This window comes from Perca fluviatilis, chromosome 15 (genome assembly GCF_010015445.1).
Source record: "Perca fluviatilis chromosome 15, GENO_Pfluv_1.0, whole genome shotgun sequence".
NCBI classification, from domain to species: Eukaryota; Metazoa; Chordata; class Actinopteri; order Perciformes; family Percidae; genus Perca; species Perca fluviatilis.
This window is the reverse complement of record NC_053126.1, coordinates 8601604-8626725: the sequence shown is the minus strand read 5'-3', so window position 1 is coordinate 8626725 and position 25122 is coordinate 8601604. Positions and strand designations below refer to the sequence as shown.

The 25122-nt window shown below is 41.6% G+C and overlaps 1 protein-coding gene across 2 annotated transcripts; it reads right to left on the bottom strand.

The window, feature by feature from the left end:
* Nucleotides 1-374: 374 nt before the first annotated feature.
* On the bottom strand, nt 375-25122 carry atp2a1 (ATPase sarcoplasmic/endoplasmic reticulum Ca2+ transporting 1). Of its 2 annotated transcripts, none has more exons than XM_039824669.1 (25): nt 25021-25122; nt 24713-24849; nt 23401-23418; nt 22573-22655; nt 19300-19404; nt 17338-17476; nt 16210-16290; nt 16030-16115; nt 14705-14860; nt 14398-14539; nt 12431-12597; nt 12236-12324; nt 12011-12113; nt 11772-11903; nt 10584-10709; nt 9134-9352; nt 8832-8943; nt 7521-7744; nt 7181-7401; nt 6844-7046; nt 4043-4128; nt 3388-3521; nt 2782-2899; nt 2388-2505; nt 375-681 (listed from the first exon to the last, which is right to left on the bottom strand). In XM_039824669.1, the coding sequence occupies exons 2-25, from the start codon at nt 24828-24830 to the stop codon at nt 671-673; spliced, it is 2991 nt and encodes a 996-aa protein (XP_039680603.1). In that variant the 5' UTR covers nt 24831-24849; nt 25021-25122; the 3' UTR covers nt 375-670. The 2 variants fall into 2 exon arrangements, with proteins under 2 accessions (XP_039680603.1, XP_039680602.1); XM_039824668.1 differs by having other exon boundaries at nt 24960-25114.

The window sequence follows — 25122 nt, the reverse complement described above, 5'->3', positions numbered from 1 at the left end:
ATATGCGTTCCCCCAGCCTGCCTATGGTCCACCAGTGGCTAGAAATGGCGATAGGTGTAAACCGAGCCCTGGGTATCCTGCTCTGCCTTTGAGAAAATGAAAGCTCAGATGGGCCGATCTGGAATCTTGCCCCTTATGAGGTCAACCCTCCACCTTGCCCCCCCCCCCCTCTCCTCCTCAATTGCTACAGACCCAGAAATGGCACATACTAAGGAAAGCTCATTGTGGGACTGGCTCTTGTGGCTGTAATTCTGCACCAAGGCTGAATTTAGGACCTTTAATGACCACATTATTATTCCTGTTGTGCTTTGTTGCATAACAGAACTGTCAGGAAACAGCATTTTATACAAAAAACTAAACTGGAAACCGACACATTTTCTTTAATACATATCTTTATTCTTTAAGAATAGAATCAACACAGAATAGTTTTTAATAACTCACCTATATATTAACTTCAGTACGTACACAGAAAAAAATATTTTGCAGCTTTCCTCTGGTGTATTTTCAGATGGCTTATGTGTTTTCTTTTGTATTCATGCCACTAGATGTTTTGATCACATCGGGTGACTGTTGGCAGGCTCTCTTTCAGTGGGAGCTCAGCCTTTTCTCTCCATCCTCTGTGTCTCAGCTTTCTCTCTCTGCTTCAAACGCTCTCTGTCGCTCTCTGCCTCTAGACTTTCCCTGCAGGGGAAAACGCAAGCAAGTCACTTGTGAGGTAATGGCAGTGTGCTGAGGTTGAGTTGTTGCCTAGATGAGGAGACTACTACCGCCATAGATATAAAACCGCTCTTATGAGGCTACAGCCAGCATCTGGCTAGCTTAGCACAGCACAACCAAACAGCTAGCCAGTCAAAGGTAACACAATCTGTCTTCCAGGACCTCTAAAACTCACTAATTAACAGCGTTTGTTTAATTTGTACATACATGTGAAAGTGACATTTTTGGGGGGATTATGTGTGGGACAATTTTTTTTTTTTGGGTTGGGATCAGTAACTTCCTGAAGTCTCTGCTGGTCCTAAGAGACAATAAATAATATGATGCAACACCTGTAAAACAGCAAATTCTCATTTTTACATCTCGTTTTTTTTTGTACAAATGAATACATCCAATACATACATTAACCCATTCATCCACCTGTGTCCAGCATGGATGTATTCTCTAGGCTACTGTAGCATATTTCCCCAAATCATATATTCATATTTTAAGTTTTAGTCTATTATAGAGCCTATCACCAGTGCCACATATTGGGGAAAAAACATTGCAAATGAGCTAAAATACAGTATAATATAATAAAATTAAGATAAATAATATAAATTCCAGTTTAACTCACTAGAAAGATTCTGCACCTTGTGCCAGTATCAAAGTTTGTTAGAGAAATAGTCCAACATAATCCAGCAACATTTTGACCTTTATAGCTAAATGCACAGTGTTAGTTTGATCATATTAAATACATTCAAATTGTGCCGATGTTACTATTTCTACTTCAGAGGATCTACAACCTGAACCTACTGTAAGAAATAAGCTGAAGTAACATTTTTAAGCTTCCATCTGTAAACACAAACTGCGCAAATACCATGTATGATGCTGAGACCAATTATTAGATTTCTACTGGCAGTTCATGGCAGATCTATGCACAGCCAGCCGAGCTGATCCCAGCTACACTCAGGATCCAAATGCATTAGTCCAGAAAGATTGGCAAGGCAAGAGACAAGCTCAACAGAAGAAATGTGCACAATGCAGAGCGCTAAACCCTTTAGCGCGAGTTACGGGAATACCTTGGTTTGTTACAAGGGTATGGAGGAGGGGGAAACAGGTTTAGACTGGATTGTCAGAGAAGGAATGGTGAAAAAGAGCATCCAAGGAGAGGAAAGTTAGATAAATGTCATCAGAGGACAGAGGGTGGGAGATCATTAAAACTGTGTCAGGAATAAGAAAAAAGGGAGGAGACGTTAAAATAACAGTTTAAATAAATTAAAACACGTTTCATTGGGAGGCAAATTATTCCATAATATTCCATTAATCAATCATATATTCCTTATAAATTAAGCTAAAGGAGGATGATGAAGTTGTGTGTTCTTAAAATGTATACACATGTATGTTTTAAGTGTGTTGAGGCTGCATACACATTCAAAAATCATTTGACCAGCATCAGTCATTTCCATATCCCCTTCTAAAGGTGTATACATGATGCGCAGATTGCACCCTGGATCATAAACCTCACCTGTAAATATACGATGACATGTTTTTTTGTTTTTTTGTACAGTATATGTAATTAATACAGACTGGCTAGGCAACATCGGTTCCAGAAATGTGAATTTACATTTTTTCTTTTTATTACACTCTAAACCTCATACAGATAAAGAATAAAGGAAACATGTTTAGCTTACCCTCCGGATATGTGCGAGCCACAAACTTGAGAAGCTCATCAATGAGGATGACTGGGAAGGAGAGCTTCAGGACCATCATCCACTGCTCTAAGTTCAAGTGAGTGAGCTTGAAGATCATCTGTGGACGAGCGCAACATCGTGTTAAAGCTGCCAAACTAGATGCACAACTTCCATTAAGAAACTTGCTGTATATTAATTATACAGATTCTGTTAACATTAGTGCTCTTATGACTATGAAAACCCTTATTTGAAGCATCAAAAGAAGAAGAAGTATCTGTAGCTAAGCACTGTGTCATCTAAGTATTTAAGCAATGACAACATGGAAGTTTGGAGAGGCAGTGTGTGTCGGGGGGGAGTAGAGGGGAGATGGTTTGTTGCAGGAGGTCAGACTCACGGGCAGGGGGTCGACGTAGATGATCATGAAGTGAAGGGACATGGAGAGGGTCATGGCGCCCACCAGCCAGAGGTTGCTCCAGGGGGGCATGCGCACCAGGGACTGGTTCTCAGACAAGCTGGGGGGGAGGAGAAAGGTGGGGTTGGATGGGAAGGCGGAGGGGTACGTTAATGCAGACTGAAAATGTGTGGGGGCATATCAAATATTGTCTATGTGTTGACGTGAATGTAGGAAAATAAATGCATGTAATGATCAAGCATGTGAGCTCTGACACATTTATATGGTGAATATTGAAGGAAGGTGTCTTCAATGTGTTGTGTTTTGGGTGCATGCATATGATCCTGGTAGCATTTGTTTTATGTACTCATTCAATACAGAAAAATGGCCCCATAAGTGTAATGTTAATATATGTCATATCATGGATTGCTATTACTTTTGCGTTAAGGTGAAAGAAGCATTTTACTGTTGTTCGGTGTGGAGCTAATTTTAACTTCATTATACTCCATTATAAGTGAAAGTACAGGAATGTAAAATTGTATAAAATTGGTAGAATATCGTATATTGTTCAATAACAGTTGGAGGTATGAGTTCATAGTGTAGCCAGACCTGTTCAGAGCGTTGCACATCTCGATGGTGACCAGCACAGACAGAGCCATGGTCATTGGGGGAGAAGCCTCAAACACCTCGCAGTGAATGCCAGCAAAGTCCTCATTGTCCTCGCTGCACTGCATGAAGTGTGACTGGCAGGGAAGATAGAGACATCAAATCTTACTAAAGTCTGGCACGGTCTCTGAGAAGCTGAGATGAAGTGTATTTGTAAAGACTGTCTTGTAGTTTTATATCAGAATCAGCAAAGTATTTACTGCCAAGTAAGTAACACTTACAAGGAATCTGTCTTTGTGGATGGATCATACATAAACACATACATATTAAAAGAAAATGAACAGTAAATGTGAACGAAACTGTAACATAAATATGTACAATATAACCGTTTTAACAATAAGAAAAGAAGGCTTTATGGTTTAGTGCAGGATGGGCAAAGAATGTTGAGGAATGTGCAAAAAATATTATAGTTCCGTGCATTGTACAGGTAAATAGTCCACAGATGGAGTCTGTGGGGATCCCGGACCTTGTTAGTGAGGTCGACTGCAGTCGGGATGATGAACAGTTCCAGCAGCTGAATGGAGTCCACTGTGTGATAGGGCACCACAGATGCATTGTTTGTAGGGAAACTACACAAATGATAGTGTTAAATACTAACCAGCTGGTAGAAGGAAACCGATGGGCCTTCATCACAGTACAGGAACCACCAGGCAGCTGCTGCGACAGTTGCAGCACCAACATAACCTGGAGGAGATATTACTGGTAAGTGTGGAGGCCTTTTAATCCAAAGACTGAAACTATTTTCCCGGAAGTTCGAATCCAAAATTGTGAATAAACATGTGGATGGTACTCGTGTAATGGCCGCCGGAGAGTTTCTGATGATGTCGTTAAAGAAATCAATCGTGATCTCACTTAGCCGTGGAAGTGTTCTTTTAAATGACACCGTTATCAACATTTGTTGGAGGCCATGATAAACAAAATAAAGGAAATTGCCACAGTACACAAATGCTTCAACCACTAGAGGGTGAGGGATTTATCTGCAGTGTCAGTAACAATCAAACTGATTCAAATGCTTCATTGGATGAGACAGTAAGAGTGCGAGTGAGAATGCAGCGGTGTAGTCTAAGTATACGCAGTATACCCACTAAGAAAGCTGCAGGATTTCCATATACCCACTTAAAAATGCCCCATGACACGCAACAACACACTTTCCATTATATACAGTGCCTTGCGAAAGTATTCGGCCCCCTTGAACGTTTCGACCTTTTGCCACATTTCAGGCCTCAAACATAAAGATATAAAACTGTAATTTTTTGTGAAGAATCAACAACAAGTGGGTCCCAATTATGAAGTGGAACGAAATTCATTGGCTATTTCAAACTTTTTTAACAAATAAAAACTGAAAAAGTGGGGTGCAAAATTATTCAGCCCCTTTACTTTCAGTGCAGCAAACTCTCTCCAGAAGTTCAGTGAGGATCTCTGAATGATCCAATGTTGACCTAAATGACTAATGATGATAAATAGAATCCAGCTGTGTGTAATCAAGTCTCCGTATAAATGCACCTGCTCTGTGATAGTCTCAGAGGTCCGTGTAAAAGCGCAGAGAGCATCATGAAGAACAAGGAACACACCAGGCAGGTCCGAGATACTGTTGTGGAGAAGTTTAAAGCTGGATTTGGATACAAAAAGATTTCCCAAGCTTTAAACATCCCAATGAGCACTGTGCAAGCGATAATATTGAAATGGAAGGAGTATCAGACCACTACAAATCTACGAAGACCCGGCCGTCCCTCTAAACTTTCAGCTCATACAATGTGAAGACTGATCAGAGATGCAGCCAAGAGGCCCATGATCACTCTGGATGAACTGCAGAGATCTACAGCTGAGGTGGGAGACTCTGTCCATAGGACAACAATCAGTCGTATACTGCACAAATCTGGCCTTTATGGAAGAGTGGCAAGAAGAAAGCCATTTCTTAAAGATATCCATAAAAAGTGTCGTTTAAAAGTTTGCCAAAAGCCACCTGGGAGACACACCAAACATGTGGAACAAGGTGCTGTGGTCAGATGAAACCAAAATCGAACTTTTGGCAACAATGCAAAACGTTATGTTTGGCGTAAAAGCAACACAGCTCATCACCCTGAACACACCATCCCCACTGTCAAACATGGTGGTGGCAGCATCATGGTTTGGGCCTGCTTTTCTTCAGCAGGGACAGGGAAGATGGTTAAAATTGATGGGAAGATGGATGGAGCCAAATACAGGACCATTCTGGAAGAAAACCTGATGGAGTCTGCAAAAGACCTGAGACCGGGACGGAGATTTGTCTTCCAACAAGACAATGATCCAAAACATAAAGCAAAATCTACAATGGAATGGTTCACAAATAAACATATCCAGGTGTTAGAATGGCCAAGTCAAAGTCCAGACCTGAATCCAATCGAGAATCTGTGGAAAGAACGGAAAACTGCTGTTCACAAACGCGCTCTCCATCCAACCTCACTGAGCTCAAGCTGTTTTGCAAGGAGGAATGGGCAAAAATGTCAGTCTCCGATGTGCAAAACTGATAGAGACCTACCCCAAGCGACTTACAGCTGTAATCGCAGCAAAAGGTGGCGCTACAAAGTATTAACTTAAGGGGGCTGAATAATTTTGCAGCCCAATATTTCAGTTTTTTTTTGTTTAAAAGGTTTGAAATATCCAATAAATTTCGTTCCACTTCATGATTGTGTCCCACTTGTTGTTGATTCTTCACAAAAAAATACAGTTTTATATCTTTATGTTTGAGGCCTGAAATGTGGCAAAAGGTCGAAAAGTTCAAGGGGGCCGAATACTTTCGCAAGGCACTGTATATATATATATTTTTATTTTTTTTTTGCGGTTGCTGCTCCGAGACTCTGGAACAAGTTACCCTCTGATATTTGGACGATTACAAATGAAGCTCTTTTTTGGTCTAAACTCAAAACCTATCTGTTTAGAATGGCTTTTAATACGTAGTAGTGGTGTGACAATTTCCCTCTCCTATTTCTATGTAACCTTTTCTGATTTTACTGTTTTCTATGTTTCATTCTTTTTAGCGTATGATATGTTGTATGATATGTTGTTTTATTATTGGTTTCTGATGTGAAGCACTTTGGAAACCTGCTGGTTACTGTAAAGTACTATATAAATAAATGTTGATTGATTGATTGATATTTTGAATTGTCATTTGTTTTTCTTTTTCACAATAAAAGGTATTTCCAATGTAAATTGGTGCATAAAAGTGAAACCGAATACGGGAAATGAAGTTTTTGATGCTCAAAACTTCCCTGGGGGAGGACACCCAGACCCCCCACTATGATATGCTCCCCCCACCCTCCCCTCCACCAGAGGCAGATTCTGGCCAATATATACAGTATATACAGTACAGTATACCCACTACAATACATTAGACTACACCACTGTGAGAATGTGTTGTACCTCCGATGGCCATATATCTGAAGAAGAGCCAGCCAGAGATGAGGGGCTCTTTGGGGGAGCGGGGGGCTTTGCCCATGATGTCCAGGTCAGGGGGGTTGAAGCCCAGCGCGGTGGCAGGCAGACCGTCAGTCACAAGGTTGACCCACAGCAGCTGGACGGGGATCAGAGCCTCGGGCAGCCCAAGGGCAGCGGTCAGGAAGATACTGAGGGAGTGAGTTTGGGGGTGAGGAAGCAGAGCAAATCATTTTTATTAGTTTTGACATGGCCCCTCTCCACGTCCCTCTTGTAATAGTTATTATCACGCAACACCTCAACCTCCACACAGATATGTACTCACCAGACGACCTCGCCTACATTGGAGGAGATGAGGTAGCGGATGAACTGCTTCATGTTGTTGTAAATGGCTCTGCCCTCCTCAACGGCAGACACAATGGAGGAGAAGTTGTCGTCAGCCAGGACCATCTCAGAGGCAGACTTGGCAACGGCAGTGCCAGAGCCCATGGCGATGCCAATCTCCGCCTTCTTCAGGGCGGGGGCATCGTTCACTCCGTCACCAGTCTTGGTGAAGGGTAGAGGGAGAGATGAGTTATCGTATGATCTATATTTCGAGTCAAATGGTTTCATTTCATTTTCAGTGCAAGAAACACCAAAAAAAAGTACTCTTTTCTTCCTCTCACCATGGCGGTAATCTCATCAAAGCCTTGCAGTAACTCAACGATCTTAGACTTGTGGGACGGCTCCACTCTGGCGAAGCAGCAGGCCTTTCTGACGGCGACCTTCTGATCGTGTAGAGTGAGGTCATCAAACTCACGACCGGTGAAGGCCTTGTTAGTGACATCCTCATCCTCAGTGAAGATGCCAATACGACGGCAGATGGCCACAGCTGTGCCTTTGTTGTCACCTGGGATGACAGAAATTAAGATTTTATTGTTTCAATCAAAAACCTTTAGTGATCCAAGGGGGGAAAGTGGGTTTGTTACATATTAGTCTATATCTTTGACGTTCCACCTCCGGGATTGCTCAGGTGCCGCAGGAAATTCTGCCGGATGCATGTATTTTCCATTTCTTTACGCTTTCTTTGTGTTGTAATTTTAAACTCCGGTGGATTTCTGAGGACTATGGTTAACTGCTCCTCAGATCTCTGCAGGGTAAATCCAGACAGCTAGCGAGACTATCTGGCCAATCTGAGTTTTCTCTCGCACGACTATTTTGCAGCGGCTCCGTGCGGAGCTTAGCGCCGCCCATGACGATTGTGATTGGTTTAAAGAAATGCAAAGCAAAGCGAGACTAGTTATATATGCTCCATTCTTTAGTAGAAATACATAGAGAAATTATAAGAACAAATAAAACAGAATCAGAGGTGGATGGTACGAACAAATTACAATTACTTACTGCGTTACTTTAATTGAGTAGTTTTTGTGTAGTAAAAATCTGTAATTTTACTTTTACTTAAGTATTTTTTTTTTTTCTACATTTTAAATCACATCCGTTACTGAGTAAAAAATAAATGTAAAAAATTATTTTTGATTAGCTTAGCAATGGTTTGAATGTAACGGATGCTCATTAATATAAAAAAGTTACGCGCTAAAGCTTTTACTTAACGTGCTTATTTTAGACAACATGACTCCAGAAAAAAAAAAAAGTATGTTTACTAATGATTTTTAGTAATGACGACTAATGTAAACTTGATTTGTCTACTGCATCAACTTACCGCTCTGTGTTAATACAACTTGACCTGTTAAGTTTCACCTTGTGTAAAAACTTAGATGGTTTAAAGCAACGAGTTTCCACACACATTTCTAGTAAAGTCAACTCATTCGGGATAACAGTGTAAGTAACTTCTGAACAGAAAAAGAAAATACGTAAACAAAACAGAAGTAAGAATTATGTGTGTAAAAATGAATGGAATGAAATGTTTCTGTTAAGACTTTGCTTGTTTTCTTATATGATGCGATTAAAATATGAAAAAGTATGATACGTGTACTGACCAGTGATCATGATGACACGGATGCCAGCAGCCCTGCACAGCTCGATGGAACCCATGACTTCCTTACGGGGAGGGTCGAGCATGCCAACGCAGCCCACAAAGGTCAAGTCAGTCTGAAGAAAAAAGCAAAAGCAAAAGGTTTTAGTGTCCTTTGGAGCTACTTGCAAGCAATACAATAAACTACTGCAACATAAAAAAAATATGACTTGTTTCAGTGATATCCACTGCTATCAATGAGATACTGTACGTATGTACAATATCATATCTGTAGTGTTTTTCATTTGTGCTTCATCAGTCACCTACCTCATAGTCTACAAACTTGGTGGCGTCCACCAGGTTCATCTCCTCCTTCCTTAGAGGTGAGTCACGGGTGGCCAGTGCCAGACAGCGGAGGGTGTCACGTCCGGTGCCCCACTCCTTGATGACCGACATGATGTGGTCTTTGATCGGGTCAGTCAGAGGTACACGGGTGGTGCCCACACGGACGTATGTGCAACGATCAATGACACCTTCTGGAGCACCCTGTTGACGGAGTAAACATAATGTACAACATCATTATCAACATACAGTATTCAGGTTGCAAAAAAGCTCCTTTTTAATTGTAGGAGTTTGATGGTTTTAAGGGTCCTCACAACTGAGGGTAAACCAGTTAGATTGTAAAGACAGAGCTGACTATGCAAGCTCATGATTTATTAATTATTGATTCTTCTTCTTCTTTTGATGCTTCAAATAAGGGTTTTCATAGTCATATGAGCACTAATGTTAATAGTATCTGTATAATTAATACAGATACTGTCATTCATCAACATACAGTATAGGCCTACTGTCTGTATGTATATGATGCTCAATGGTGTTTTAAGCCCTCAACGTCTCCATCCAGGCAGCGCTGCGACAGTTGACTTCAAGGCACCTAACCCTAACCTTAATTAACCGTTACCATAACCATAACCATTGCCTAATCCTAGTGCCTTCCATGCAGCGCTGCCTGGAAGTAGAAGTTGGGGGCTTAAAACACCAATAAACGTATATTACTTGATTGACTTTAACTTTATTTAGACTATTTCTTTGGAATTTAGAGGCTTTATATGGCATGGGTATTTTATTATAATGTTGTTATTTTGTTTTGAGATTTTTATAAAGTCCCTAAATTAAATTATTTATTTTGCCAGTGGCATGGCTATAAGTGATGGCAGCATCGGATGGGCGGTCCACCTATTATATAGAATACAGACATTCATGGACCCCAGTAGATGTATCCTAATGATTCTGGTGATCCTCTGATGTTTTCTTTTAGTGCCACCATGAAGTTTACATTTGAGGTTTTAAGTGAAATATCTCAACAACTATTGGCTGGATTGCCATGACATTTGGTTCGGAAATTCACGTCTCCTTCGGGATGAATTGTAATAACTTTGGTGATCCCTGAACTGTGTGCCATTAGAAGGTAAAAACTTTGATTTGTCCAACACTTTGGTTTATAACTAAATTACATTCTCATCAGGCTCAGCTGGACTTTGTGTTTAGTGCTGATTAGCAAATGGTAGCATACTAACACACTGAACTAAAATGGTAAACATGGTAGACATTTTTTTCCAACTGTCAGCATGTTAGCATTGTCTTTATGAGCACATTAGCATGCTGACGTTATCAATTTTGGTCAAAGCACTGTTGTGCTTAAGTGCATCCACGCAGAGCTGCAGGCATGGCTGTAGACTCTTTGTTGTGTACTGTATGTCTTGTGTCATACACTCACTTTGATAAACATCTTGTTTCCCACAGGGGCTTTGGCAGATTTGGCAGGACAGCAGTAAACTGACATGGACTTTCTGTCTCTGGAGAACTCCAGGGTGAACTCCTTCTTCATCAGCTGCTTGATCACCTGTTATTAGAATATGAAGGAAAAGAAGGTCAACTGGAGGAAAAGGATCAAAAATCAAGGTTGAGCCGAGCACATCTTATAAGCCATTGTTTATGTTATGTCATTTTTTTCCACTAATTAAACCTGAAACCTCTTGGGGGCAGTGGACTTATTACAGCCTGTTCTCATGAACCATACGTTTCGAAAAGCTACGAAAAGATAAGCACTGTAATTTGTGTGATTGCCACGTTTTTTTTTGCTGTGCGCACCACATTGACTGACCCTTTACATGCAGGACGGGGAAAACAAATGACTTTCACCCAGGAAATGCGTGTTCTTTGGGAGTGTTTTAATACAAACCACGATCTTTTTTCCCAAACTTAACTAGTTAGGTGCCTAAAACCTAACTTTTGTTGCCGCACAACGCTCACTTTTTCTAGCCTAAAATTAACCGCAATCTCCGCCAAAATGATCGGCAGCTCGCGGTGCTCTGTACACGGCGCACAATCACCTATTCTCTGGTAACTGAACCACCAACTACCGCTGACCTGACAGAGAACCATGCGGAGCACCATGCTGAGCACCGCAGCTGGAGCCGCAGAGCTCTGTAGCCGCAGAGCTCTGTAGCCGCAAAACACATCTATTAACTGCTGCTGATACAACGAGCTGTGAAGGAGGTCTGTAGCGGCTTAAACAGCTAGCAACTGCCGCTCTGTAGCACGGAGATCTGTAACCGATGTCCCGTGACCAGCCGGCTGTCTCGTACAATATCATTCGTTTGAGTGTGCATACATTTTCGTACGATATCCAGCCGGTTGTCTCCTAGTTTTTGTATGCTATCATACGTTTGAGTGTGCATAACCTTTTCGTACGGACCCGTTCATGAGAATGCCTTGCTTATTATCGTCTTTTAAGTTGATATGGTGAACTTATGATAATGCTCTGTGATCGCAGTTAATAAAAGTTTTGTGCAAACACTTTTCATCTGTAGATAAATGGACCTGCCCACTTTGTTACAATAAAATGTCTTTGTATACAGGATAACATATGCTACATACTGTATGGCCTCTTGTGTGGACTTACAGAACAGCAAGCATTTGCCCTTTCCACCTTGGACAGGCCACGCACTTCACTGTTGAACACGTTCATCTTCTCCACCAGACAGGACAGTGCTGTTTCAGTGGCCTCGCCCACTTTTTCATAAATACCCTTGGACTGCATCATAGACAAATAAGAAAGAACGAACATACGTTTAAAGTTGGTCGTGTCACATTTAAACATTAATGTCACGAACACAAAATTCTCCTGAATGCCCTGCAGACCTCGTTGTAGTCCAGGGAAGAGTCATTGCAAAGAGCGCAGATGGTAGCCAGCTCGACCAGTCCGTCATACTGACCGCACTTCGTTAATGAGCCATTCTTTGTACTTGTGGAAAAAGATTGACAAAAGTATTTAGAATAAAATAAAATATGTAGTCACACAATTGTTCAAAAATGGGTTATGGTGTTTATGTGTTTGCATGGTCTTATAACACTTATGACACTTACACTTCTCCCTCGGGGGTGTACTTTGAGCCTGAGATGTCAAACTGGCTGAGGGAAACATTGTCACCATCGACTTTATCAATGATGAACATCTGCATGGAAACATGACAAAAAACAACCAACAGTCATCTTTCTGCATTGAAAATGAATGTAGGTATATGTGTGTGACTTACTTCACACCCGTGAGTATAAACCTACCTTAGTTACACACATCTGGTTGGTGGTGAGGGTACCGGTCTTGTCAGAGCAGATGACCGAGGTGCAGCCCAGGGTCTCCACGGAGGGCAGGCTTCTGACGATGGCGTTCTTCTTGGCCATGCGGCGGGTTCCCAGAGCCAGGCAGGTTGTGATGACAGCAGGCAGACCTGTCATGGACGGAGCAAGAGATTAGGCAGGGAGGTACTAAATGAAATAAACAGTCATTTCTGGAAAGGTGGACAAAACATTAATAGGGACTTCTTAAGCCAAAGAACCAGGTGATAAGAAAGAATGATCTGACATGTCTGTTCAAAACCACTAAACACCTGCCACTGGACAGGCCGACAACAGTGGTGGTTCCTAAAACAGCTCCTTAACACATCAGCTGGAGCATACCCAAACTAAGGTATTCCTGTGGCAGGGGGCTGCTGCAAGCCATTCAGTCAGCTCTGTGTTCACATTCTTGGCAAAAATCAACTGTGACGATGATGTGGAGAATGTCTGGAGAGTGTCCAGTTTAGTGACATTAAGGTGGCATCTGTGTTTGCAGATGATGTTGTCCTTTTAGCATCATCCGACTGTGGTCTGTAATGAGCATTGGCGCAGTATGCAGCTGAGTGTGGTGTGACGGGGAGGAATGTCAGCACATCCAAATCTCAGACTGTTTCTGTCCCAGAATATTTAATTGGTCCCATTCAGGCGGCAAAAAAGCTCCTTTTTAAGTGTAGGAGTTCGATGGTTTTAAGGGTCCTAGTCACAACTGAGGGTAAATCAGTTAGATTGTAAAGACAGAGCTGACTATGCAAGCTCACGATGTATTGACCAATCTTCTTTTGAACAGTTGTGTATTGTAGAAGAGGGGTAGTGACCAAAGAAAGAAAAGAAAGAAAAAAAGACTAATTGGCTACCTGTCTATGACAAACAGCTGCTTCTCCAAGTTAAGAGGAGCCTCCTGCTGAAGATGGGAAGGAAGGTTTGAAAGAAAAAAACATCCATTCTTCTTCCTAGTCAAAACCTGGTGCCTACATTACCCACTTCAGTCAGAGGTTCGGGTGTGTTATGCTTTTAGCAGCTAATGTAGCCTCGAGCAGTAGTCTAGCATTGCCAGAGCTTTCTCCACAGTGCTGCGGAGGAGGGTCTGGCGAGTCCACACAGCATTCCGGGATGGGAGAAAAATGTGCTCTATGTTATTAGCATTTCTTTAAACCAATTACAATCGTCTTGGGCGGCGCTAAGCGCCGTACGGAGCAACAGCACCTCTGCAAAATAGCCTCGGGAAGGAACTTGTTTTGGTGGAACGTGTACGTTCAAAAGTTGTTTTAGTCGTACAACAGAAAACTCAGATTGAACAGATAGTCAAGCTAGCTGTCTGGATTTACCCTGCAGAGATCTGAGAAAAGGTTAACAATAGTCCTCATAAATTGACCGGAGTTTAAAATGCCAACACAAGGAAAGCCCAAGGCAATATCTGGCCTAAATGAGTGACATTTGGCGGAATTTGGTCATCAACGGAATAGTCCCAGAAGTGGAACGTCGTGGATGAAGACTACTCGAGCAGAGATGAGAAGCTGGTTACAGAAGTCTGGTAAGCTCACTTCTTTCTAACTCTACGCCTCCAGATTTTTTTCAAACTTAGAGTCTTTAGCAAGAACCCGCTCTGAATTAAGTGACATCACTCGAGGCTATTTATCAGATTTTGCGCTGCTCCCTCTGGAGCCACAAAAGCCTTTTTTGCAACTTATGCAGTAGTGCTCCCCAAGCGCTGTAGGCAGATTTTGATGAGTGAAATAAAGTCCCCCCGTAAAAAGCTGTATAATAAATGTATAAAACTGTAATGATCAATCATAAGCCAGTGGCCCCTTATTTCATTTTTAATGGAGCATCATATTAGATGAGTTACACAAGATGAATCTTAGATATGATAATCTTCTTGGACAACCAAGTGGTAGTTAATCCCAGGGGCTTACCTTCAGGGATGGCAGCCACAGCCAGAGCCACAGCAATCTTGAAATAGTAGACAGCACCGCGGATCCAGGAGCCTCCGTGGACGGGGTCATTGAAATGGCCAATGTTGATCATCCACACAGCCACACAGATGAGGGAGATGACCTGGAGGACAGGCAGGCAGGGGGATGTGTGACACATTGGTTCTAGCTTTTAGTTTTATATACAAACATTTGTATCTTCAGTCATTAAAAACAGTATTAGGTTTCATTTGTACAAAATGAATAAATAGATAAAAACTGTTCCGATTCGGCTATCTGCCTCACCAACCTTGGAGAGCTGCTCTCCAAACTCGTCCAGTTTCTGCTGCAGAGGGGTCTTCTCCTGCTCAGTGGCAGCCATCTGGTCACGAATCTTACCGATCTCAGTGGAGACACCAGTTGCAACAGCAATACCAGTGGCTCTTCCTGCAGCGATGTTGGTGCCCTGAACAGAGACCGAAAAAAACCCACTAGAAAGTTAGTTGGTCAATCTGGACAAAACAGACTGAAATATCTACTACAACAACTACAGTATTGGATGGATTACCATTACATTTTGTATAGAAATTCATGTTCCCCAGAGGATGAATCCTACTGACGTTGGTGATCGTCTGACTTTTTATTTAATGCCACAATGAGGTTGACATTTGCTGTTTTTAGTGAAATGTCTCAACAGATGTTGGGTGAATTGCAATTACATTTGGTTCAGACATTCACGGCCCCCTCAGGATGAATTGTAATAACTTGCCCTGATTTTTGCTCCAGCACCACCATCAGGTCAATAATTAGATTTGTCTAATACTTTGGTTTATGACCAAATGAGAGCAAAAGTAACGACATTCCCATCAGCCCCAGGTTTGCTTTGTGTTAGGATGCCAACACTTTGTAAGAGTTTGGTAAGGGCTAGCTTCGCAGCTCAAACCGCAAAAGAATGAGAGGAGGTGGATGTTTCAAATGCAGTTTGAATGGTAAAAATTCATTCAACCACTGTGGAGATATTAATGTCTAAAGGTAAGAAAACTGTCTTGCCCACAAATTTAAGCGTACGTTCCAAGGAGTATAACATAAGTGGACTGTAGGTGGGTGATTTATTTTAACATATTGACCCAGGGAAACATACATTCGACATTTGACATAGGAAAAGCATTGCTGAGAACATAAAACCCTTTTAAAGGTCGCCCTCATGAGTCATATTAAGTGGATATTGAGCTGGCTAACATAGGACCCTAGAAACATAGATACGCTCCCGTAGACTCTTGTTAGCTGGTTACTGTTCTCCACACCTCTCAAGTGGCGCACGTACAGGTGTACCGATAAACGGCAGTGGGGGAATAATTTAGAAAAAGAAGGACATTGCATTAGGAAACAGCTGGCAGGAACTTAATTTAATATGTAAAGTCTATGAACTGTTGTGGGCCTGCTGCTATGTAAGTAAAAACATTGATTCTGAAAAAGGTTTATTTGGTGAAGGAAGAGGGGACAGTTGTAGGGTTGACAAAAAAAGTTTAGGAGAATGAATTGCAAGGTGAGTTTGCCAGGTTTGATGAACATAAAGGTGGAAAAGGAAGGGTCAAGGGATGGCAAAGGAGAGCAGGACTCAGGAAACAGACTCACGGAGAACAGCATGTTCTTCTTGTCCTGGTTGACAGCTCGGGGGTCTGGGACGGCGTCAGTGTGTTTAATCACACTGACAGACTCACCTATGAGGAGACACACATTTTGAGTGGGGTGGTCAGAAAAGGAAGAAGACATCAAAAAGACATCATGTCCGTGCCCGGGTCCCGTAACACCTACCAGTAAGAATAGACTGGTCCACACGCAGGGTTGTAGATTTGATGGAGATAAGCCTGATGTCAGCTGGCACTTTGTCACCAACTAGTGTCCACACAAACACACACACACACAGAAATGCACACTTACATTTAGCCATTTTACTTTAAATGATTGATTTGCTTAGCAGCTTTTGCCTTTTGTTGCAGGATTACTTTACAAACAAACAGCTTCATTTCAATCTGACTGCAGCATTACAGCAGGATGGAGGGGGGAGGGTTGATTGACAGTTTTTAGCACTCTGGATGGATAGTGTTGTTGTTGAAAACTGATATCACAGTCGGAGACAGTGGGAGAGGGAGACCTTGGGGAGATTATGAGATGAAAAGAACAGGTGTACAGCAAACAGAGGGAGAGGGAGAGACAGAGGAGCGAGTCCGGCCGTCGATATTAAGTGTATTTATACTCAGGCTTGTTTTTTTTTTCTTCACGCAGCAAGTTCCTTCAGTCCCCCTCCACCCCTTTTTTCTGTGACTGCCTTAAAAGGGCCCATGTTCATTCTCAAGGACATCAGGAGACACGTACTCTCACACACACATAGATAACACACTGTGGAGTTTCTAGTGCACAAGTCATCTTTTTGAAATGTTTTCATCTCAAGCTTGGACATTACTGTATTTTGAACTGATATTGAGTTTGTTAAACACATTCAATTTCAAGTCCTGAAAAAGCCAGAGATGAGCTTTGGCTTAATTATTAGTAAATTCTGCATAGTAAAAATGTTATTACAGTATATTCTTTGACTTTGATATGATTTGACTTTACCATTAAAGCCGAAGCAATCTCTTGCTTGATCTCTCTCTATTTTTCTATGCTCAACACTTTATCATTAATTATAGATATTTCCACATGTCGGCTGCTGTTTCTTTTGCTTACTCATCTCCTGACTGGAAAAGACAATTTACACAGACCAGTGGTTCCCTTTTCTAATATTTCCATATAGCTGTGTTGCATGGATCATTTGAAAATTGCTCAGGCACAAGAAAGATGGTTCTGACTGTTCCTGCTGAATTTTTAGCAGCTTAATGGGCTTTGAGTCTGTGCAGCAGGTAAAGCTCTGAAAAGAGAGCCTTCCAGTTTTGGGAATCTTACCGGAAACCTCCACCACATCACCAGGAACAATCTCCCTGGCCTTGATTCTCTGCACGCTCTTCCTGTCCGACCGGTAAACTTTCCCCATCTCAGGCTCGTATTCCTTCAGAGCCTCAATGGCACTCTCTGCATTGCGCTCCTGTTGCAACACACAGAACAAAACATAAAATATGGTCATTATAGTACAGTGACCTCCCCGAACATGCCAACTCTAGAAAAAATGCGTCAGTCCTTCTCGTGCATTAGAGTGTGAAACTCCATATACTAGCATAGTGACACACAATTGTACAAGTCAAATGTATTTACAGCATCTGCCTCTCATGGTGGACAAAATAACTTGAATACAAAATAATATAATCCTGTACTATACGTGCAATACCTTTCCAGCAATTCATGTTTATCAAGACTACCCACTGAGTTGATTTAACTGGTAAAAATTACTAGAGTTGGTAATGTGTGAGGTAATTTTTGAGAAAAATCATCTTTAGACAATGTTTATTAGTTAAACAAAAACTGCTAAACTGCTTCCGTGCATGTTTGGTTTGGTCAGATGTGATTGACAGTGTTGGCAACATGAGCAAACAACTCAACAATTATCATTAGATTCTGATTCAAATGTTGCTAAATCCTGTTTGGTGCATAGAAATACGTGACATCCCCCTTTTTCCAGCTGAGCCCAGCCTACTTTTCAGAAACCTTTCAAGTGAAATAACGACTAGCACAAAATCTTATGTTTATATTGGACCGTATTGCTCACTGTTAAAAGCTGACTGAGAAAATAGGCTTTCAGGGCCTTTCAGAGTTATTCATTAACATACGTAAATATACAGCATCTCGATCCAAGCTGGATGTTTTTTCAGTTCAAAATGTTTAAAACCACAAACATGTATATGCACCAATTATTCTCCATAATGCCAGGTGCAGTTATCCATCCAATCAGCTCATGAACATGTCAAAACCATTACAAATTCCAGTAGTATAGAAAGGAAATTGAAATCTGTACATATATCTCAAAGATCATAATACATCAAAAGCTATGACTAATGGGATGCTGAATTATAGTTTAAAAGTTATATTTTGGGCGCCCGGATAGCTCAGGTGGTAGAGTGGGCGCCCATATATAGAGGTTTACTCCTCGACGCAGTGGGCCTGGGTTCGACTCCGACCTGCGGCCCTTTGCTGCATGTCATTCCCTCTCTCTCTCCCCTTTCATGTCTTCAGCTGTCCTGTCAAAAATAAAGGCCGAAAATGCCCAAAAAACTATCTTAATAAAAAGTTATAATTCTTTGCCATTTAGCAAATCTTGAGTGGCCCCCATATACGTGTGTTTGCAGTGTGTCTGCTGAACTACAGGTTAATGAAGTCAAACAGGCTGGTGCTCAGTTCAGTCTGTGGTTCCTTCCAGCTTCCATGGGTCCATGGTAGGCCATATGTTTACCAAAATGCCTCCAGGGTTGATAAGGGGCCCCCATTTCCCTTCCTACACCACACACACACACACACACACACACACACACACACACACACACACACACACACACACACACACACACACACACGCACACACTCCCCAGACTTGTGGTAACCTGATCGTCCCTCTGTATTTTTACTGCAGATTGTAACAAAGCAGACTGCAGCTTGAGCCTTCAAGGGACCCAGTCCGCCATTACCCACCATCCCTCTCTCCCTTCCAGTCGCCCCCATTGGCTTAACCTTTCGCCTTTTCACCTCCGGCTGACGTCATGTCTCTCATTCTGGACTCCCTCGAACTCTGAGCTGTTGTGTGCTCCCTGTAAAGGACACGGGCTGCGACCTGAACAGGCCGTCCATCGTGTGATGATTTATTGTGTGTGACTGTTACTAAGTATAAGAGTCTATTTAGGTGTGTGTAAAAGAAAGCATTCAGGAGCAGGTATGTGTCCTTGTGATTGTTCCTCTGTGTGTGTGTGTGTGTTCACTGACCTGCCACACTCCAACGATAGCATTTGCAATGAGGATGAGGAGGATGACTAGGGGCTCAACAAAGGCAGTGACGGTCTCCTCACCTTCCTCAAACAAAGCCAGGACCTTAAAAAGACGGAGAGAGAAAGTATGAGTAATGAAAATATCTAAACTATCTTTACTTTATGATGTGTGCGAGGTGTGATGAGTGTGTCCCCTTAAATTTACATTTTTCCCTTAGTTACTCCTTTTGTTAAAACAAAACAAAATGTATGATGCTCAGAGACAACACTAGGACTAGAACCAACAATTATTTGAATTAAGTGACAAAAGTTCCCTGAGAGTAAGATGATGTCTTTAAATAGCTTGTTTTGTTCTACCAACAGTCCAAAATCCATTCAATGTAAAGGACAAAAAAGCAGAAAATCCTCAAATTTGAGAGGCACATGGCAGCAAATTAATCAATCATAAACAACATTTTGGTGATCTCTTGACAATGTCACTTTATCAAAGGCCATTAAAAAAACACACGCTGGGAGTACATCAAATATACACCTGCATGTCCCAACACTTCTTTAAGCTTAAACGATGAAGTGTTGAAACCATTAGTCAATCAACAGACAATTCCAATTTTGATCAATTAATCGTTTATCACAGTCATTTATGAATCAAAATTGCCACGGTTCTAAAATATGCTGATTTGCTGCCTTTAAAAAAACAAAGTTTTATCATTTTAAATGGAATACTTTTGGGTTTTGGACTGTTGGTCGAATAAAACAAAACATTTACTGACGTAATGTTGGGTTCTGGGAGCTTGTGATGGGTGGTTTTCATTATTTTCTGTCAATCAATTATTTGAAAAACTATAAACAGAAAGTAATCATTGCAGCAGCCACAATAAGGTTCTGTGTTTTTTAAATTTTTTTACACAGCAGCTCCATTTTATCATGAACTGTAGTAGATGCTTTATGCATCTCTTTATGTGCATTTCTCCCTTAAGTATTTGTTATCTTGAAAGCTCTGCAGGTTTGGACATTTTGATGGATGATGGATCAAGTGGATCTATTAGGGTCAATAATCAGTAGATCATGCTACTGACTCTTTCATTTTGAGTTAAAGTAAGACATTATCACTGTTGGTGATACTTTGTTGTGCACCTGTTGCTCAGTTTGACAGTATTATTTACTGCTGGTCAGCATTAAACATAAAATAGTCACGGCGAGTAGCTATTTATGACAGTGATGAACCGTCAATGGATCAAATTACTTTGGTCATTGTCTCTTATGTCATCCTATGTGTGAAATCTTTCCTCTGCATGTGACTCTTTTCCAAACCTATAGTCTAACACGTGTTGCGCCCCTGTGAGCGGGAGTCTGTTTCGGAAAGCTTTCGTGTTGACATTGACACAGATTAGTTGCAGGCCAGCAGAGCACAGAGCCAACCAGAGAAGAGCCCCATCCTTCTCTCGTAGCATTTTCACTTTTATGCTCCTCCTCATCGTGATCTGTTGCTTTTCATCTCACATCTTTTCTCACTCATTCCCAAAAATAGTCTCTGTTGCTCACTTCTCCAGTCTGTCTTCACCCTGCCTCTCTTCAAAGACACAATCGATCCCTAGAATGCGAGTCCGAGGCTGTCAGCACGCTGCAGCGGCAGGACATTCCTGTGTGTATGAATAGGATGACCGTGTATTTGCAGTATTTAGTGTTCTCGGGTTTTAGAAACCGTAGACGACTCTGAATCTATTGCTCTCGTTTGTCATTGTAACAAACAATGCCATTGTGCAACCCAATCTCCAAACCCCCACCCCCTTACCCTCCACTGTGTCTCTCACTCTCTCCTGCTGCTGCAAGCCATCCCTCGTTCCTTCCATCCCTGACCTTTGTCCAAGGATACAGTTTCTCATGCTGGCTTGAGACTTCCTTAAAATAAAGCTCCTGCTATGCATGTGCACTCTCTCTCTTTCTCTTTATCTTGCTCTCTCTATTCCACACACACACACAGACACACACACACACAGACACACACACACACACACACACACACACACACACACACACACACACACACACACACACACACACACACACACACACACACACACACACACACACAAAGCCGTCAGGCCTTCTAAGGCCATAGTGACAGCTGTGCAGGGAGGCCAGAGGGCAGAGATTGAGGATTAAGACAATGTGTCCAGCCTACTCTACACCACAAAACAGTTTTGGAGAGAGCAACAGGGGATGGGAGGGGGAGAGAGAGAGAGAGGGATTCCTTGTGTAAATGAGAGTGAGGACATGTAATTTAATAACTCAGCGATGTACATGAGCGTGTGCGCGTGTAATCACAAAGAAAACAGACGAGAGGTCAGAAAAGTTGCAGCTCAGAGTTTGCACCTCTAACGTCACTGTCAGGTTCCTTCGCCAGTCTTGCTCCTTTTATTCCCTTGACTTTATCAAAGTTTTAGCTCTGTTTGTGAGGTGCTCCATCAAAATCAAGCCACGTTTAGATGCAAGAAATAGCCTCTTTTGCAACGACACTGAGCAGCTAATATTTGACTTTGTCGCCTCTCAAGCAGGACCGGTAGTCTAAATTCAGACAAAGCCTAGCATAACCCATCTGATTGGTATAGCTTGTTATGGACCGATAGGAAGAAGGTCATGAAAGTGCTTTAATGATTGATGCTACCTTCTAATTGGTCAGCTTCAACATGCTGAATGCAGGTTTTGATGGGTGTAAATTGTGAAAAGATTGAGGGTTCTCAGATTTATATTTCCAATAATAATCTTCTATATGCTATTTCTATAATCTAATCATAATAATCAAATTATATTATGTGGCAAATTAGCAATTTAGGTAAAACAGTTTAAGGGGAAGATTCTGAGATATGGTATAGGAATTCTATGAAAGAAACACAACTATTACAAACTGTTCAGTAACAGGTCTGAACTTGAACAGTTTTGAGAAAATAAATTCTCAATTTTTTTCTTTCACTTTGCCAAATGCTTTATACTCATGAGGAATATTTGTTCCATCTATTGTTTGGACTCAGCTACTGGGAATCTTTAGGGACCAAAGGTAAGTACAGTAAATTAATATTGTAGGATAAAAACTACATCGGTGATCTAATATGTACAGTAGCATCTTTATCCAAATATCCGTATTTCACTATACGATTCTTAAATACACAATGACCATGTTCAAAACCCTTTGCAAGCTCCCTGCATATACATACTGCACCATGTAAATACAAATGCCCTGTATTATGGAAAGAAAAAAAGTGAGCAAACTCACAAAAGAGATGCAGGCGGCCAGCAGTAAGATTCTGACCAACAGGTCCTCGAACTGTTCCACCACCAACTCCCAGATAGTCTTTCCTGTTAAAGAAAATACATCTAATCACATACAGTAGTCAAGTGTGTGTGGTCAATTGTGTATATGTCCTTGCTGGTAATATATTTCTATATTTACATGGTATAAATGTTATGGATTGTCAATAATCTCGATAATTCACGTGATCTTGCATGCAAGATAGTTTCACTAACAAGGCTTAAGTAGGAGAAGCATTGACCGTGATTAAACTAAGGATAAATATTTGGTATGCTCATATAAAGCATTTCTTTTTTAAATATCCGCCACTAAAGTATCTGTAAATGGTCTTCAAACTTTTACTGTATGTGCACAACACTAGTTTCCATTTTGCCCAGTCAATGTAGCTGACTGCGAGCTGTGAAACAGTCGGCGCAGATAGGCATGCCATTAAAATGGTAGTTTGCGCTCAAAAGCACAACAACTGTAGAAGCCACACATCCAACATCTCCAAAGCCACAGGAACTGAATGGCCTTGGATCAACTGATTGCTTCAGGTTGTGTGCGGAGTGAACATATTTTAAGTAGTTTGGGTCTCTATAACGATCTCTAAACCCGTGGCACACCGGTGGAACAGAACAAGAAGCCAATGACAGGTGTTAGATAAACGACTGCTTGTCATCACAGGAAGTGAGAGGAACAGGTGTGTCCGCGGGGCACAAAGTTGAAAGATTCACTCTGATCAACACCGGGACATGTGATTCAAACATAGATTATTGAAAAGCAGACATTTGAGGCTTAAAGTGGACTCACCCTCCTCTGCTGGCAGCTCTGTGGGTAAAGAGAGACAAACAATATGAATAAAGCACAGCTACACGCCAATGTGGCCGTCAATTTTGTCAAGGAGGACAAAACAGTTCAATTTAGGATTCAAAACAAACTAAACATCACATAACGATATAATCTATTCCACTCACAAATTTATCGATTGGTCGGACTCTATAATGTATTGTATGCTAAATGATCAATTATTGATCGCAACTGGTTTGTTCTTCCTTGTCCTTCTGCCAGTTTATGACACTAATATGTCTTTACTAACGTTTACAGTGAGCTTAATTACACTGTTATTCTGGTTCATTTGTCAGCTGAGATGCGCCACAACAAAATACAGAGTCACTCATGCAACGATAAGACAGTAAAAAGTAAAAAGCTTACATGTTCACACTTTACTGTATGTAAGATGCTCTTGTTTTTTTGTTACAAATAGGCTTCTTTAACAGCAGTGATAATCACACAGGTATACATAATAACATTAACAATGGCTGTATTCCACTTACTGCTAAAACGCAACTGAGAGTTATCAGTTAGAGATATTAATTACACCTGTACGTCCCCTTGCTATGACGAATTTAATTGGATGCAGGTGTTTTCTTAAATGCCAGGATGGAGACTTTTATTAAATTTTTTATTCGGTTTGACAAACGAGTCTCGACTCAAGGTCCACTTACAAGCCTTCTTGAAGGGCGTTCAGGCTGCATTTCACAGGCCTTCCTCAGCTGACAGAGTTTGCTCAACTCCATCCCGCTGAGGGAGGCATGAGACGCAGTTGGGAAAAAAAGTAAGCAAGTTGACCTTAAGCTGTTTCCAAAGTTAGGAAAGAACTGTCACGCTTTAATGCACTAATAAATAAAGAATCTTCAATCAAAACTAAAGCCAGTAGCGATTGTCAGAAACCTGAAACTCTAATGCACCTGCTCCACAAACACCCCCCCCCCTCCCCCATTTCTTTCCCGTAATTAGACCATCGTCAAACACATCACACAGTGCCAGTTCATCTATCCGTCATACAGTGTCTCTTTGAACCATTTTGTCTTTCTAAACCTCTCAGGTACACTTTGTGTCTTCCAAGCTAAATTTAATGATATATGAGCGCCTACACCCTGGGATTCCTCAATCACTTCATTCATTACTACTCTTTTTTTACAGTCTCCAATGCTCTATCCAACTGTTTCCTCCATCCATCCATCTATCCATCCATCCATCCATCCATCCATCCATCCATCCATCCATCCATTCGTCCATCCATCCATCCATTCATCCATCTTTTTCTTTTTCTCTCCCTCACCGTTGAAGCCATACTTTTCCAGGTTCTTCTTGAACTGCTCAGGCGAAAGGCCGGTTTCTTCAGTGACACCAAAGTAGGACAGAACCTCTGGTGACTCTTTCATGTGTGCGTTCTCCATCCTTGCTGAAACGGAGAGGCTTCAGGAACAAAAGGGATAGAAAAGACAGAAACAGTCACATCAAGTCTGAGCGGCCCAGCTGGCCTAATACTGAGAGTTAAAACAAGTGAAACTCAAATGTTTACCCACCACTTTCTTGAAGTGTGGGATTAGGGTTTAAAAACTGGCAACCCCCTGCGTTCAAACTTACTCTCTCTCTACCCCCTCTCTCTCTCTCTCTTTCTCTCTCTCTGGGCTGTTGCTCTCCTTTCGGAGCCCTGGACTGACAGAAAGTGCAACCCAGCAAACTCTC